General features: G+C 41.7%; 1 protein-coding gene across 3 annotated transcripts; it reads right to left on the bottom strand.

Moving 5' to 3' along the window:
• Positions 1 to 2,410: 2,410 nt before the first annotated feature.
• Positions 2,411 to 6,561, bottom strand: LOC123380771 (endogenous retrovirus group S71 member 1 Env polyprotein-like). 3 transcript variants are annotated; one of them, XM_045039971.1, is made up of 2 exons: positions 5,547 to 6,561; positions 2,411 to 4,693 (listed from the first exon to the last, which is right to left on the bottom strand). In XM_045039971.1, exon 1 carries the CDS (start codon positions 6,314 to 6,316, stop codon positions 5,684 to 5,686), a length of 633 nt encoding a protein of 210 aa, XP_044895906.1. In that variant the 5' UTR covers positions 6,317 to 6,561; the 3' UTR covers positions 2,411 to 4,693; positions 5,547 to 5,683. The 3 variants fall into 3 exon arrangements, with proteins under 3 accessions (XP_044895906.1, XP_044895905.1, XP_044895904.1); XM_045039970.1 differs by having other exon boundaries at positions 2,411 to 4,860; positions 5,547 to 6,478; XM_045039969.1 differs by having other exon boundaries at positions 5,547 to 6,478.
• Between the last annotated feature and the right edge of the window lie 9,710 nt (positions 6,562 to 16,271).

Below are 16,271 nucleotides of genomic sequence, written 5' to 3'. Positions count from 1 at the left end.
CCCCAAGTTTTTACTTAAATCCCATTTAGTTAACATACAGTGTAATGTTAGTTTCAGGTATAGAATTTAGTGATTCATCACTTATATACAACACCCGGTGCTCATCACAAGTGCACTCCTTAATAGCCATCACTCATATAACCCATCCTTCATTTCCTTCCCTCCAGTAACTATCAATTTTTTTCTCTATAGTTAAATCTGTTTCTTGGTTTTCCTCTCTTCTCTTTTCCCTCTCTGTTCATTTGTTTCTTAAATTCTACATATGAGTGAAATCATATGGTATTTGTCTTTCTCTGATTGACTTATTTCACTTAGCATAATACTCTAGTTCCATCCATGTTGCAATGTCAAGACTCATTCTTTTTTATGGCTGAATAATATGACGCTGTGTAGTGTGTGTATAGTATCCTAAACAATAGTATCCTAAACAGTCTTGTCTTAATGGACTTACTTAGAGATGACTTAAATGTCAGTTTTCTTTCAAGTGTATATATGAATTGTTATGTTTCTACGACAAAAATTATGCAAAAGACATGTACTTTCTATTGCATATTATAGATACAGTTCCCTAGTTGGTGATAAAACTATTTTTTTAATTGAACTAGTACTTTTTGTTCGGTTTTTATTTTTATTTTTCCAACAAAAGTGGCTCAATTTTATTGCAGGGAGCTAGGGAGGAGCAGGGCAAGTGAGGATCTCTGTAGGAACTCCTATTGCTGAAAAGGACTGTCAGGCCCCAGGTCTGTCTGGAAGCAGACAGCTCAGAGCCTGAAGCCTGCTTCAGATTCTGTGTCTCCCTCTCTCTCTCTCTCTCCACCTTCCTTGCTCGCACTCTGTCTCTCTCAGAAATAAACATTAAAAAAATAATAACATCTCTTGTGGAGAGGGTTAAGAGTCAGAAGAATAGGGAGGCCCTAGGCTTGCCCCTTCCCCCGAACAGCTAGATAAATATCAAATCATTCTGACTCCCAAGAAATCGATTGGAAGTCTTAGAGAACAAAGCTGTACATTTACAACAGAAAAAAATGACCTGTGGAGGGTAGGAACTATACAGAGAGTTGATTTGTGGGAGAAAAGAGACATGGGTGCTTGGTGGGGAAGGATCCCTGATCACAAGCAAGTAGTTAGAGTGCAGGAAAGGGGCACCTGGGTGGCTCAGTCAGTTAAGCGTCCGACATCGGCTCAGGTCATGATCTCCTGGTCCATGAGTCCGAGCCCCGCGTCGGGCTCTGTGCTGACAGCTCAGAGCCTGGAGCCTGTTTCAGATTTGGTGTCTCCCTCTCTCTGACCCTCCCCTGTTCATGCTCTGTCTCTGTCTCAAATAAACGTTAAAAAAATTTTTTTTTTTTAAGTGAAGGAAAAAGAGTGAAAACTCATGCAGGGAACTGCACAAGAAAATTGTTCCCTGAAACCATTAATGGGAAAAAGGAGAGGGTTTCAATACCACCAGTTTTTATAAACAGTGGAGTGCAAAGTCTGAAGTTTGGGAGGTCAGTGCCTGGAAGTGCTCCAACAAGGAAGGAGGGGAGAGCCTCAGGAATGGATAGCACAGTCTGAGGATCTCCTGGGTTCCTCGGGGAGAAGTAGTTGCCCTGGTTGGAGTGCATTTTGTAGAGGTGATATGGCCTCTTCATGGGCAAAAGACCCTATGGGTGCCATTGAATTGCCCTACTAATGACTAAGGGCAGCAAACCCTGGTGTAGCCTGTGTATTGCAATTTACCATAAACTCTGATCCACTGCCACTGTGGGTTGTGTACCTATTTTCTGTGACAAGTCCACACTGGCCACCGCACAGTGACATCCTCCTCTAGAGAATCAGTGGGGCCATACTGTGGGGGTCCCTGAAGTGTGGGGTTTTGAAACATAGCCATGCCTGAGATAAACTCCAGGAGGGCTGTGCTGCCTGGCAGTCAGCTCAGACACAGGGTGGAGGCAGAGGTCAGATGGGGGGGGGGGGGGTGACTGCACATCTGTTAACACTTGAATTTCCCCCTCCAGAGACCAGAGAGTGGAGCTAAGCCATTTTAACCCTTAGTCCCTCTGCACTGATCAACCTCAGTGAGCTAAACAGCTTTCTTACACCAAGTCCCACCCCCCTGAGCTCTGAGCCCTCCAGGCCCATCTCCACTAGAGCAAATCCACCTAAGGATCAGAGCAACAGGCCCCAACCCCAGAAAACCAGCACAAACACCTCCCATGCAGTAGTTTACTGATCATAGAGTGCTGCAAAACTTCAGCTCTAGGGGAAAAAGAATCTTGTTTCTTTTGTTTTTTGTTGTTGTTGTTGTTGTTGTTGTTTATTGGTTCCCCCACCCTCCCTTGGATACAGAAAGAACTTTTATTTAAGTTTTTAATTTTCTATCTCTTTTTATTTTTCCTATCAAGCTTAACAAGCAGACCCAAACACATTTAGTGTCTAGTTTCCTTTATTTTTTAAGTTTAAATTTCTATTATTTTTTCCCTCCAAAATGACATGATGGAGGAATTCACTCCCCCAAAAAGAACAAGAAGTAATGGTCAGGATTTAATCAATACAGATATAATTTAAAACAAAATATCTGAGGATTTAAAACAAAAAGTATAAGGATTGAAAAAGCATACGGGACACTAGAGAATCCCTTACTGCAGACATAAAAGAGCTAAAATCTAGTCAGGCTGGAATTAAAAATGCTATAACTGAAATGCACTCAAGTGCATAACAGTGAGGATAAAGTAGAGGAACGAATTAGTGATACAGAAGATAAAATTGTGGAAAATAATAAAGCTGAAAAGAAGAGGGAAACAAAGGTAATGGATCACAATAGTAGATTTAGGGAACTCAGCGACTTATATAAGAGGAATAACATTCATATAACAGGAGTCCCAGAAGATGAAGAGAAAGAAAAAGAGGCAGAGGTTTTATTTGAGCATATTAGCTGAAAAACTAATTTGGGGAAAGACACAGATTAAGATCCAAGAAGCAGAGATAATTCCCATTAAATTCAATAAAAGTTAAGCATCATTGAATATATAGTCAAATTCCCAAAATACACTGTTGCATCCACACGACTTCTGAAACAGAATGCTATGGGCACCAGTGACAGTCACAACAAAATTTATTACAATGAGAGGCAAGGCCGACCGATCGGGACCAACACTCTTGACAAGAGTGCGGCCCCGAACAGCAGGGGTACAGAGTTTTTATAACCGATCACATCGTTTTATTATCACCTGGGAACAGAACAAAGAAACAGGTTCCAGATGAGTTAGAAACAGTTGCCTAATGAGGTGTTTACTTTAGACTTTCTGCCTCTAAGTTGCAACCAGTGGATCTCCTTGACCCTGCCTCTGACACTCTTTTCTTTGAACTTTTGTTTCCTTAATTGGTGAAGCCTAATTTACAAGGGTATGAGGCATAGTTTACCAGAGCAAAACAAGGCTGTTATCTCTTAACTTTCAGTGTCAACACAAAGCTGTTATTTTTCAAGCTAAGCATTAGCCCTACACTACAATTTAACCCTTACATTTCCCCATTTTCTTGTCAGTGAATCAATCCCTTGATTCATCATTAGGAACTAAGGGGATATAATTGGACCAGATCATCATAATTTTTATTTCACTAACTCTCTTCTTGACATATTGTACTAACCAATTGATAAGGCACGGGCCAATAGTTAACCCGAGAAGTAACAACAGCAGTGGCCCAGCTACGGCTGTAAGCAGTGATGTGAGCCAGGGGGACCAAGAGAAAAAACTCTGATACCAATTATTGCTGGCCTCTCTGGCACGTTCCCTGGTCCTAAGATTATCCCTGACCAAACTGAGAGTGTTTCGGATTACTCCGGAATTGTTCGCATAAAAACAGCACGTTTCTCCGAGGGCCATGCAGAGGCCCCCTTCCTTCATGAAGAGTAAATCAAGCCCTCTTCTGTTTTGTAATACAACCTCGGCTAAAGGGTCTACTTGGTGTTCTAGCCGAGAAATTGAAGTTTCCAAGTAGCCTAGGTCTCGGTCTACTTGCTTACAGTTTTGAAATTTTGGTCCCCCACAATGAGTCCAGCAGTTCCAATAGCTGTGGATCCCGCAATTCCCAGTCCCACTAGGAGTGGAATGAGGACTGGTGCTGCCCTTTTTACCCTGGTATGTTAGCCAATTTTTGTTCTTGATCCCTGTGTCCACATCCATAGGTAACTATATAGGGGTTTTCGGGGACCAGAGGAGCAAAGCCTGTTGGCTGTTTATAATTAGTAACTAAAGTCCCCCATGAGTCCCCCACCAAGTCGCATAAATCAAACAAATAAACAAAAAAAAAAAAACAAGGCACAGTGGAAGAGGTATTAGATGCTATCACCTTCCTCATGACAGTGTCCCTGAGTTCCCATTGGTATGGCCAAAAAGATAGGGGATGCAATTTCATACAGTCCCCCACACTTAACACCATACAAACCCAAAAAATTATGCCCGCATCAGTCTTAGCTTTAAAGGATCTTCTGGGTGCCTTTGAAACTTCCGTTGCTGTTTGTTATCTGGTTCTGTATCAGTCTGAGTTGTTCCCGCCTTCACGCAGTTTTTCTTAATCTGAGAGTGATGAATCCAGGTTCGGACACCATCTACCTTGACAGCCGTGTGCGTAGTCAGAATCACGGTGTGTGGTCCTTTCCAGCACAGCTCCAGGGTTTTAGGCTCATGCCTCTTGACCCAGACTAAGTCTCCTGGTTGAAAGGGGTGGGGAAGAACAGGAGGATGAGTGAAGGCTTCTCTCAAGGCCCTGGTTATTTCCTTCTGTACATGTTGCAGGGCCATGAGTGAAGCCAGCAAATGGTCCTGTTCCAACTGTTCCATTACGTTGTCTCCTAGCCTCGGCAGGATAGGTGGAGGTCTGCCAAATAAAATTTCATAAAGGGAAAATCCCTTGACAAATGGAGTACAACGCGCTCACAAAAGGACAAAAGGCAGGACATCAACCCAATTTTCGCCTGTCTCAAGGGACAGTTTGGTTAACGTCTCTTTTAGGGTCCGATTCATCCTTTTTACTTGACCCGAGCTCTGGGGTCTATATGCACAATGTAATTTCCAATCTATTCCCAATGCCTGGGCTAGACCCTGGGACACCTGCGCTGTGAAGGCCAGGCCATTGTCTGATCCTATGCTCAGAGGCAGCCCGAATCTAGGAATTATTTCATTTAATAATTTCTGAACTGTCGCCTGAGCCGTTTCTGATTTAGTGGGGAACGCCTCGACCCACCTGGAGAAGGTGTCTACAAGAACAAGCAAGCATTTATAGCTGTATTTCCCTGGTTTAATCTCAGTAAAATCTACTTCCCAAAAGCGGCCAGGCTCAATTCCTCTATCTCTTTTAGCTTCTGAAACCTTCCTATTTGCACCCTGATTTACTTGGGCACAATTTACATACCTTTCAACCATCTCTTTAGTCTCTTTTCCCAGCCCTTTGCACCCTGAACTTTCTCCGCACTAATTCCGCCATCCTCGTTTTTCCCAGATGAGTCCCTTGGTGGAGCTCACCCACCATGTGCCTCCCGAGTGCCGCCGGTAAGAGTATCTTACCTTCAGGATCTTGAAACCACTTTTGTCCCGGCATCTTAGTTCCCCCTTTTCTGGAAATCCACTCCAAATCTTTAGGAGTGTAACTGGGCTCCAGTGGAAGCAGGGGCTCTGTCAAGATCGGGAGCTCCAAGGCACTTTTAGTTGGGGCAGCTTTCTCGGGCTGCTGCATCAGCCAGGCCGTTTTCGATTGCCTGTAGGGAGTCGCCTTTCTGATGTCCCGGGCAGTGAATGATTGCCAGCCTTGCAGGTTCCCAGATGGCTGCTAGAAGATCTAAAATTTCAGCTTTATTTTTGATGGCCTTGCCTTCTGCTGTGAGGAGACCGCGCTCTTGATAAATGTATCCGTGTACATGCGTGGTTGCAAAAGCATAGCGGCTGTCCGTATAAATGTTAACTGACTTGTTTCTTCTGAGTTTTAGGGCTTTTGTTAGTGCGATGAGCTTTGCGCGTTGGGCTGAAGTTCCTGGGGGAAGGGTCTGTTGCCATAAAACTTCACGGTCTGTCGTCACCGCAGCACCCGCATACCTTTGCCCTTGAAACACAAAACTACTGCCATCTGAAAACATGCTGATATCAGGGTCATGTAAAGGAACGTCTGTAAGATCAGAGCGGAGGGACGAGATCGTTGCCAAGGTTTCTGGGCAAGAGTGCAGAAGGGGATTCTGTCCTTCGGGCAGCAAAGTGGCTGGGTTTAAGGTTGTGGGGGCACAAAAACGTACTGGTCGAGTAGCAATGCTTGATATTGAATAATCTGAGCATTTGACAGCCATTGCTCTGGGGGAGCCTGCAGTAAAGCTTTCACTTCATGGGGCCCCGTGACAGACAATGCTTGCCCCAAGGTTAGTTTGTCTGCATCTTTAACTAGAAGCACGGTGGCGGCAATTTGTCAAATGCATGGGGGCCATCGGAAGCAACTGGACCCAACCATTTGGATAAATAAGCCACCGGTCAGTGCCAAGGTCTTAGGCGCTGAGTCAGAACTCCCTTGGCTATCCCCTTTTTCGGCTACAAACAAGTGGAATGGCTCTGTGGGATCTGGCAAAGCCAAGGCTGGTGGGGTTATGAGAGCATCTCGTAAGGCTTTAGTTTAAGTTTCCCCCCCACGTGAAGGACTCTGGAGATTCTTTGAGAGTGGCATATAAAGGGGCCTCCAGTTCAGCAACACCAGGTATCTACAGTCTGCAGTAGCTTGTTGCCCCAAGGAACTTGTGGGTTTGTTTGCGAGTTCTAGGCTGAGGAATATCGAGTATAGGCTGATTCTTTGTTCACCAAGATAGTGCTTACCTTTTTTAAGGTTGTAACCTAAATAGGTCACTGCAGTATGACACATCTGTGCTTTTCTGGCTGACACTCGGTTTTTGTAGAAGACTCAAGAGTTCTTTGGTGGCACTCAGGCATTTCAGATGAGAAGGGGCTGCCAAAAGATATCATCAACATATTACAGTAGAGTTACCTGTGGGTTGGAGATCCAAAATGGCTCTAAATCTTGGTGCAGGGCTTCATTAAAAAGAGTATGAGAATTTTTAAATCTTTGGGGGAGTCGTGTCCAGGTGAGCTGTCCGGCTTTTCTCTCTTCAGGATCAGTCCATTCAAATGCAAATAGTGGCTGGCTTTGTGGGGCCAGCGGGATGGCAAAGAAAGCATCTTTTAAGTCCAGAACTGTATAATACACCTGAGAAGGGGGAAGCAAACTAAGGAGAGTATAAGGGTTGGGTACAGTGGGATGAATGTCCATTACCCTGGCGTTTACTGCTTTTAGGTCTTGAACTGGCCAGAAATCAGATGAGTTAGGCTTCCGGACAGGAAGGAGCGGAGTATTCCATGGCGACTTGCATAGGACCAAAATGCCAGAGTCGCGCAAACGCTTGATGTGAATAGCGATTCCCCGCCTAGCCTCCCGGGACATGGGATATTGTTTTACTCTTACCAGCGGATGCCTTAAGTTCCACTATTATGGGAGCTTGATGAATTGCCAGCCCAGGTGGATAGGTTTCAGCCCATACCTGGGGAAAATCTGCCTGGAGGCTTTTAAGGAGGGGATCGACTGCATGGACATTTTCTTTAGGCACTGGAGTGAGCAGGCCCTCTTCCCCAAGTGGCACAGTCACCATTACTGTTGTTGGGCCATCCTGGCGACTTTAATATGCAAACCCCCTTCCGTGAATTTCAAAGAAGCTGTTAGTTTATGCAGTAGGTCTCTAGTAATCCACGGTAGGGGCATTCAGACATGATTAGGAAAGAATGTGTAACAGTTTTACAGCCTAAATCTACTTGTCGGTCAGTGGTCCATTTACAAGTCTGGGACCCAGTTCCTCCTTGCACCAGGGTTGCCCCTTGCCTGGTGGGGCCCGGATCTTGTTTTAGAACTGAAAATGTTGCCCCAGTGTCCACCAAGAAGGTCTTATGTTGGCCCCCTATATTAACAGTAACCAACGGCTCAGAAGGGGCCACCGAGCCACGGCCCCGTCAGTCGAAATTGACTCCCCTCACAGATACCTGGGGTGGCTGAGTTTTGCGTTGAGCTAAGTTGGGGCAATCATTTTTCCAGTGTCCCTCTTGTTTGCAATATGCACACTGATTTTTTTCCTAGTGACACTTTAACCTTTTGTTTATCTTTTTTCTTTTGTCTAGACCAGAATTCTTTGGGCGTTCTGGGCCCTCTTCCCTCACGGGCATCCAGGACGGCTGTCACCACCCTGCTTAATTTTTTTGTCTGTCTTTTTTTTTCCTGAGAATCCCTATTGTTGAAAAGTTTTTGGGCTATTTCGACTAACTCAGATAAATTTTTCCTTTGAATCCATCTAATTTTTGTAACTTTTTCCGAATGTCTGGGGCTGCCTGTGAGACAAAAGCCAGAATTTAATGCCCTTCTATTTTCAGGTGCCTCAGGGTCAATAGGGGTAAAGGTGCGGTACGCCTCCATGAGCCTTTCTAAAAGGCTGAGGGGCTTTCCTCAGCTCCCTGAATTACTTCTGTTACCTTAGACATGTTTGTGGGCCGGCGGGCGGCCGCTCGGAGACCTCCCAGTAGAGTCTGGCGAAATAGGGTTAATGATCGCCTACCGTGAGGAGTGTTGGTCCCAATTCTCAGGATGCGAGGAAGGAAAAACTTCCTCCAGTACAGCAGGATCCTCGGTGGGTTGCCCGTTTGGCCCCATCGCTAATTTCTGGGCCTCACGACGGATCTTATCTCGCTCCTCAGTGGTGAAGAGAACCTGCAAGAGCTGCTGGCAGTCATCCCAGGTTGGCTGATGGGTCACAAATATAGTTTCAAGAAGAGAAATTAATATTTGGGGTTTCTCTGAGAACGAGGGGTTTTGAAGCTTCCAATTATAAAGGTCATTAGTGGAGAAGGGTACGTAAGTCATAAAGCGTTGGATATCACCCTGCAGGGGTGACCCCGGACAAAGGGGTAGGGCAGCGGGAGGGGGGTGGAAGGGAGTCCTTGACTGGGTGTGAGACAAGCTCAGGGGAATGTCCCGACTCGGGCTTGCCTCCTGATCTGAAGCATCTTGACCCGTATTTTTTTGGGGGGGCGAGAACTATAGGGCGGCGGGTGGTAAGTTTCTTCTTCTTCCTCCGGTGCAGGTGATAGAGGGGGCAGCCGCTTAGTCCCGTCAAGATTCTTATTTTGAGCTCCAGATGGGCTGCCTTTGAGTAGTAAAGCCTGTACTTTAGGGAGGCAAGGGGGAAGGGGAAGGAGAAGTTTTAACCAATCAGAAGGGTTTTCGATGAGGGTCCTCCATGTCCCAATATATAGGATTTGGTCTTCGTGCCTAGAAAAGACAATATCATGAAACTTATATACCAATGTAAGGTCAAAGGTCCCCTGTGGAGGCCATTCCACCTGAAAGCTGGTCCATTCCACCTCGCAGAGAATTCGAAGGACGGGCTTCTTAACGTGGAGGCGGAAAACTGAGGTAGCTCTCTTATAGTCCTGGAAATGGGTTAGTATGAGACTCAGAGGGGTGGGGGTACTCTGATTTTGACCCATGACAAAGATAGGCAGAACTGACAAGGACGCACAGTCAACAGGAAGAAGACAAGACATGAAGAAAACACAAGTTTGAGATCTCTAGGCCAGTAAGCCGTGGCAGCCACCTGAAAATAGGATCCTTCTTGACAAAAACCAAACCAAATGGGGTCCACCAGCGGACCGGTAGGATCCCTGACTCTGGGTCTATAGCCGCGTCCAGCAGACCCTCCTGAGTCATCCAAATGGCGCACCCCAAGAATTCCTTACTTCTCCCAATCCCGAGCTTCTTCCCAGGGGTCGGCGGAGCAATCCACAGAAAGGGCCCTGTTTCAGACCTTTAACTTTCTGGCGGAGCAATCCGAGGAAAGGGCCCTGTTTCAGACCTTTAACTTTCCCGCGGAACAATCCAAGGAAAGGGCCCTGTTTCAGACCTTTAACTTTCCCGGCCAACGCACCAAATGTTGCATCCACACGACTCCTGAAACAGAATGCTACGGGCACCAGTGACAGTCACAACAAAGTTTATTACAATGAGAGGCAAGGCCGACCGATCGGGACCAACACTCTTGACAAGAGTGCGGCCCCGAACAGCAGGGGTACAGAGTTTTTATAACCGATCACATCGTTTTATCATCACCTGGGAACAGAACAAAGAAACAGGTTCCAGATGAGTTAGAAACAGTTGCCTAATGAGGTGTTTACTTTAGACTTTCTGCCTCTAAGTTGCAACCAGTGGATCTCCTTGACCCTGCCTCTGACGCTCTTTTCTTTGAACTTTTGTTTCCTTAATTGGTGAAGCCTAATTTACAAGGGTATGAGGCATAGTTTACCAGAGCAAAGCAAGGCTGTTATCTCTTAACCTTCAGTGTCAACACAAAGCTGTTATTTTTCAAGCTAAGCATTAGCCCTACACTACAATTTAACCCTTACAACACAAAGAAAGAATCCTGAAAGAACAAAGGAAAAAAAGTCATTAATATGCAAGGCAAGACATACCAGGTTCACAGCAGATCTTTCCACAGAAACTTGGCAGGCCAGAAGGTAATGGCAAGATATATTCAATGTGCTGAATGGGAAACATGTGCAGCCAAGAATACTTTACCCAGAAAGGCTGCCATTCAGAATAAAAAGAGAGAGAAAGAGTTTCCCAAATGAACAACAACTAAAGGAGTTCATGACCACTAAACCAGCCCCACAAGAAATATTAAAGGGGACTCCTTGAGTGGGGGAAAAAAAGACCAAAGCAACAGAGACTAGAAAGGACCAGAGAACATCACCAGAAACACCAACTTTAAAGGTAACACAATGGCACTAAACTCATATCTTTAAATGATCACCCTGAAAATAAATGGACTAAATGCTCCAATGAAAAGACATTGGGTAGCAGAATGGATTAAAAACAAAAACCAACAAACGAAAAAACGCTCCAAAAAACAAGACCCATCTATATGTTGTGTATAGGAGACTCATGTCAGACCTACAGACATTGGCTGATTGAAAGTGAGAGGCTAGAGAACCATCTATCATGCTAATGGACAACAAAAGAAAGCCAGAGTAGCCATACTTATATCAGAAAAAAACTAGAGTTTAAACCAAGGACTGTAACAAGAGATGAAGAAGGGCATTATATCATAATTAAGGGGTCTATCCATCAAGAAGATCTAAAAATTATAAATATTTATGCCCCAAACTTGAAACACCCAAATATATAAATCAATTAACAAACATAAAGAAACTCATTGATAATAACACGATAATAGTAGAGGATTTAACACCCCACTTACAACAATGGACAGATCATCTAAGCAGGAAATCACAAGGAAACAATGGCTTTGAATGACACACTGGACCTGAGGCACTTAGATATATTCAGAACATTTCATCCTAAAGCAGCAGAATCCATGCACATTCTTTTTGAGTCCACATTGAACATTCTCCAAAATAGACCACATAGTGGGTCACATATCAGCCCTCAACAAGTACAAAAGGATTGAGATCATACCATGTGTATTTGCAAACCATAACTCTATGAAATTTGAAATCAACCACAAGAAAAAATTTGAAAAGACCATAAATAATGGAGGTTAAAGAACGTGCTACTAAAGAAAGAATGGGTTAACCAGGAAATTAAAGAAGTAATAAAAAATTACATGGACACAAATGAAAATGAATACATGACAGTCCAAACCCTTTGGGATGAAGAAAAGGCAGTCCTAAGAGGGAGGTATATTGCAACACAGGCCTACATCAGGAAGCAAGAAACGACCCAAATACACAACCTAATGACACTTAAAGGAGCTAGAAAAGAAAGAGCAAATAAAGCCTAAACACCAACAGAAGAAGAAATAATATAGACTGGAGCAGAAATAAACAATATAGAAATAACAACAAAAAACCCAGTAGACTAGATGAACAGCTAAAAGCTACATCTTTGGAAGAATTAATAATATTGATAACCCCTTAGCCAGGCTTATCAAAAGAAAAGAGAAAGACTGAACAAAATAAAATCAAAATTAAAGAGGACAGATCACAACCAACAGCACATAAATACAATTATAGGAGAATACTAAGAAAAATTATATGCCAGCAGACAGGACAATCTGTAAGAAATGGATAAATTCCTAGAAACATACAAACTAACAAAATTGAAATAGGAAGAAATAGAAAATTAGAACAGACCAATAACCAGCAAAGAAATCGAATCAGTAATTAAAATCTCCCAACAAACACAAGTCCAGGGCCAGAAGGTTTCCCAGGGGCATTCTACCAGGCATTTATTTATTTATTTTTTTAATTTAAATTTCAGTCAACATACAGTGCAATATTGGTTTCAGGAGTAGATTTCAGTGATTCATCACTTACATACAACATTAAGTGCTCATCATAAAAAGTCCCTCCTTAACACTCATCACTCATTTAGCCCATTCCCCACCCACCTCCCTCCATCAACCGTCAGTTGATTCTCTATCATTGAGTCTCTTGTGGTTTGTTTCCCTCTCTTCTCTCCCCTCACCTTCCCATGTTTTCATCTGTTTTGTTTCTTAAATTCCACTTATAAGTGAAATCATATGGTATTTGTCTTTCTCTCATTGACTTATTTCACTTAGCATAATACATTCTAGCTCCATCCATGTCATTGCTAATGGCAAGATTTCATTATATTTAATGGCTGAGTAATATTCTATTATATATCTATCTCTATCTCTATTTCTCTATATCATCTATCTATCCACCACATCTTCTTTATACATTTATCAGTTAATTAACATTTGGGCTCTATGTTTGGCTATTGTTGATAATACCACTATAATAATCAGGATGCATGTACTCATTTGAATCTGTATTTTTAAATTCTTTGGATAAATTAATAGTGTAATTGCTGGATAGTAAGGTAGTTCTTTAGTTTTTTGAGAAACTCCATACTGTTTTACAGAGTGGCTGCACCAGTTTTCATTCCCACCAACAGTGCCACCTTCTCTCTGCATCCTTTCAACACTTGTTTCTTTTGTTGTTGATTTTAACCATTCTCACAAGTGTGAGGTGGTGTCTCATCATAGTTTTGATTTGTATTTCCCTGATGTTGAGCATCTTTTCATGTGTCTGTTAGCCATCTGCATGCCTTTGAGAAAATGTCTATTTATGTCTTCTATCAATTTCTTAACTGGAGTATTTGTTTTTTGGTATTGAGCTTGAAGAGTTCTTCAGAGATTTTGAAAACTAACCCTTTATCAGATATGTCATTTGCAAATATCTTTTCCCATTCCATAGGCTTTTAGCGTTGTTGATGTTTTCACTGTGCAAAAGCCTTTTATCTTGATGAGATCTCAATAGTTCATTTTTGCTTTTGGTTTCCCTTGAAACCATGGAAGTGTTTAGTAAGAGGTTGTTGTGGCTGAGGTCAAAGAAGTTGCTGCTTGTGTTATTCTTTGGGATTTTAATGGTTTTCTGTCTCACAATTAGGTCTTTCATCCATTTTGAATTTATTTTTGTATGGTGTAAGAAAGTGGTCCAGTTTCTTTCTCTGCATGTCGCCATCCAGTTTTCCCAGTACCATTTGTTGAAGAGACTATCTTTTTTTCCATCGGATATTCTTTCCTGCTTTGTTGAAGATGACCACATAGTTATGGGTCCATTTCTGGGTTTTCTATTATGTTCCATTGATGTATGTGTCTGTTTTTGTGTCAGTACCATACTGTCTTGATGACTACAGCTTTGTAATAGAGCTTAAAATTAGGAATCATGATGTCTCCAGTCTTGTTTTTCTTTTTCAAGATTGCTTTGGCTTTTTGAGGTCTTTTGTGGTTCCATACCAATTTTAGGATTGTTTTTTCTATCTCTGCAAAGAATGCTGGTGGTATTTTGATAGGTATTGCATTAAGTGTGTAGATTGCTTTGGGTAATCCAAAGCTATGGAATGCTTTTCCTTTTCTTTGTGTTCTCTTCAATACCATTTGTAAGTCTTCTATAGTTTTTCAGGGTACAGATCTTTTACCTCTTTATTTAGGTTTATTCCTAGGTATCTTGTTTTGGTTCAATAGTGAATGGGATTGATTCCTTGATTTCTTTTCTGGCTGCTTCATTATTGGTGTATAGAAATGCAACAGATTTCTGAATGTTGATTTTATATCCTGTGACTTTGCTCAATTCAAAATTCTAGCAAATTTTGATGGAGTATTTCAGGTTTTCTACCTAGAGTATTATGTCATCTGCAAATAGTGAAAGTTTGATCCCTTTCTTGCCATTTTCTATGCCTTTTATTTCTTTTTGTTGTCTGATTACTGAAGCTGAGCCTTCCAGTATTATATTAATGAATGGTGAGAGTAGGTATCCCTATCTTTTCTTAACCATAAGGGAAAGTTTTTCTCCATTGAGGATGATATTACCTGTGGACCATTCCTATATGGCCTGTATGCTGTTGAGATATGTTCCATCTATCCCTACTTTATTGAGGATTTTTTTTTTATCAAGAATGGATGCTGTATGCTGTCAAATGCTTTTTTTGCATCTATGAGAGGATCATATGGTTCTCAACCTTTCTTTTATTAATGTGGAATGTTACATTGATTTGTAAATATTGAACCAGCCCTGCAGCTCAGGAATAAATTATACTTGATTGTAGTGAATAATTCCTTTAATGTACTGTTGAATTTGATTTGCTAGTATCTTGTTTAGAATTTTCGCATCCATGTTCATCAGGAATATTGGCCTGTACTTCTTTTTAGTGGAGTCTTTGTCTAGTTTTGGAATCAAGGTACTGCTAGCCTCATAGAATGAGTTAAGAAGTTTTCCTCCCATTTCTATTTTTTGGAACAGTTTGAGAAAAATAGGTATTAACTCTTTTTAAATGTCTGGTAGAATTCCCCTAGGAAGCCATCTGGAGGACTCTTGTTTTGGGGGAGATGTTTAATTACTGATTCAATTTCTTTGCTCAAATTTTCTATTTCTTCTTGTTTCAGTTTTGGTAGTTTGTGTGTTTCTAGGAAATTGTCCATTTCTTCCAACTTGCCCAGTTTTTTTGGCATATAATTGCTTATATTTGTTTGTATTTCAGTAGTGCTGGTTGTGATCTTTCACCTTTCATTCATGATTTTATCTTTTTGGGTCTTTTTTCTTTTCTTTTTGATAAGTCTGGCTAGGGAGTTATCATTTTGTTTATTCTTTCAAAGAACCAGCTCTTAATTTCTTGATCTGTTCTCTGTGTTTTTGTTTCTGTATAATTTACTTCTACTCTACTCTTTATTATTTCTCTTCTATGGCTGGCCTTAAGCTTTATTTGTTGTTTCTTTTCTAGCTCCTGTAGGTGTAAGGTTAGATTGTATATTTAGGACTTTCTTGTTTCTTGAGATAGGCCTGACTTGCAATATACTTTGCTTTTATGACTGCCTTTGCTGCACCCAAAATGTTTGGACTGTCATGTTTTCATATTCATTTGTTTCCATGTTTATTTTTATTTCCTATTTAATTTTGGTTAACCTATTCTTTCTTTTGTAGCATGTTCTTGAACCTCCTTGTATTTGAGGGACTTGCAAATTTTTTCTTGTGGCTGATTCAAGTTTCATAATGTTGGGGTCTGAAAATATGGTGATGTTCTTTGGTCTTTTCTAGTCTTTGTTACTTTTGGTCTTTTGTTTGTTTTTTTCCTCCACTCAAAGAATCCCCCTTAAAATTTCTTGTAGTGCTTGTTTAGCGGTTACTTCACCTTTAGTTTTTGTTTGTCTGGGAAACTCTTATCACTCCTCCTGTTCTGATTGAAAAACTTGCTGAATAAAGAAGGCTTGACTGCATTTTTTTCCATTCAGGATGTTGAAATTTCCTGTCACCTTTCAGACCTCTACCAGATAAAGAAGAGTTAAATACTCTTTCTTCTCAAACTGTTCCAAAATGTAGAAATGGGAGAACTTCCCAACTCATTCTACCAGACAAGCAGTACTTAAATTCCAAAACCTGACAAAGATTCCACTAAAAAGGAGAAATACAGGCCAATATTCTTAATGAACATGGATGCAAAAATTCTCAAGATACTAGCAAATAAAATTCGATAGTACATTAAAAGAATTATTCATCATGATCAAGTGGGATTTATTTCTGGGCTTCAGAGCTGGTTCAATATTTGCAAATCAATCAACATGATACACCACATTAATAAAAGAATAGGGACCATATGATCCTCTCAATGCAGAAAAAGAACACTTCACAAAACACAGCATCCATTCTTGATAAAAACCCTCGACAAAGTAGGGATAGATAGAA

Source organism: Felis catus, chromosome D2, assembly GCF_018350175.1.
Source record: "Felis catus isolate Fca126 chromosome D2, F.catus_Fca126_mat1.0, whole genome shotgun sequence".
NCBI classification, from domain to species: domain Eukaryota; kingdom Metazoa; phylum Chordata; class Mammalia; order Carnivora; family Felidae; genus Felis; species Felis catus.
The sequence above is the reverse complement of the archived record's forward strand: the minus strand, read 5'-3'. Positions and strand labels throughout refer to the sequence as shown.

Bases quoted from the DNA above. Each gene is read 5' to 3' on its own strand.
- LOC123380771 (XM_045039970.1), bottom strand. From the start codon at position 4,166: ATGGATGTGGACACAGGGATCAAGAACAAAAATTGGCTAACATACCAG.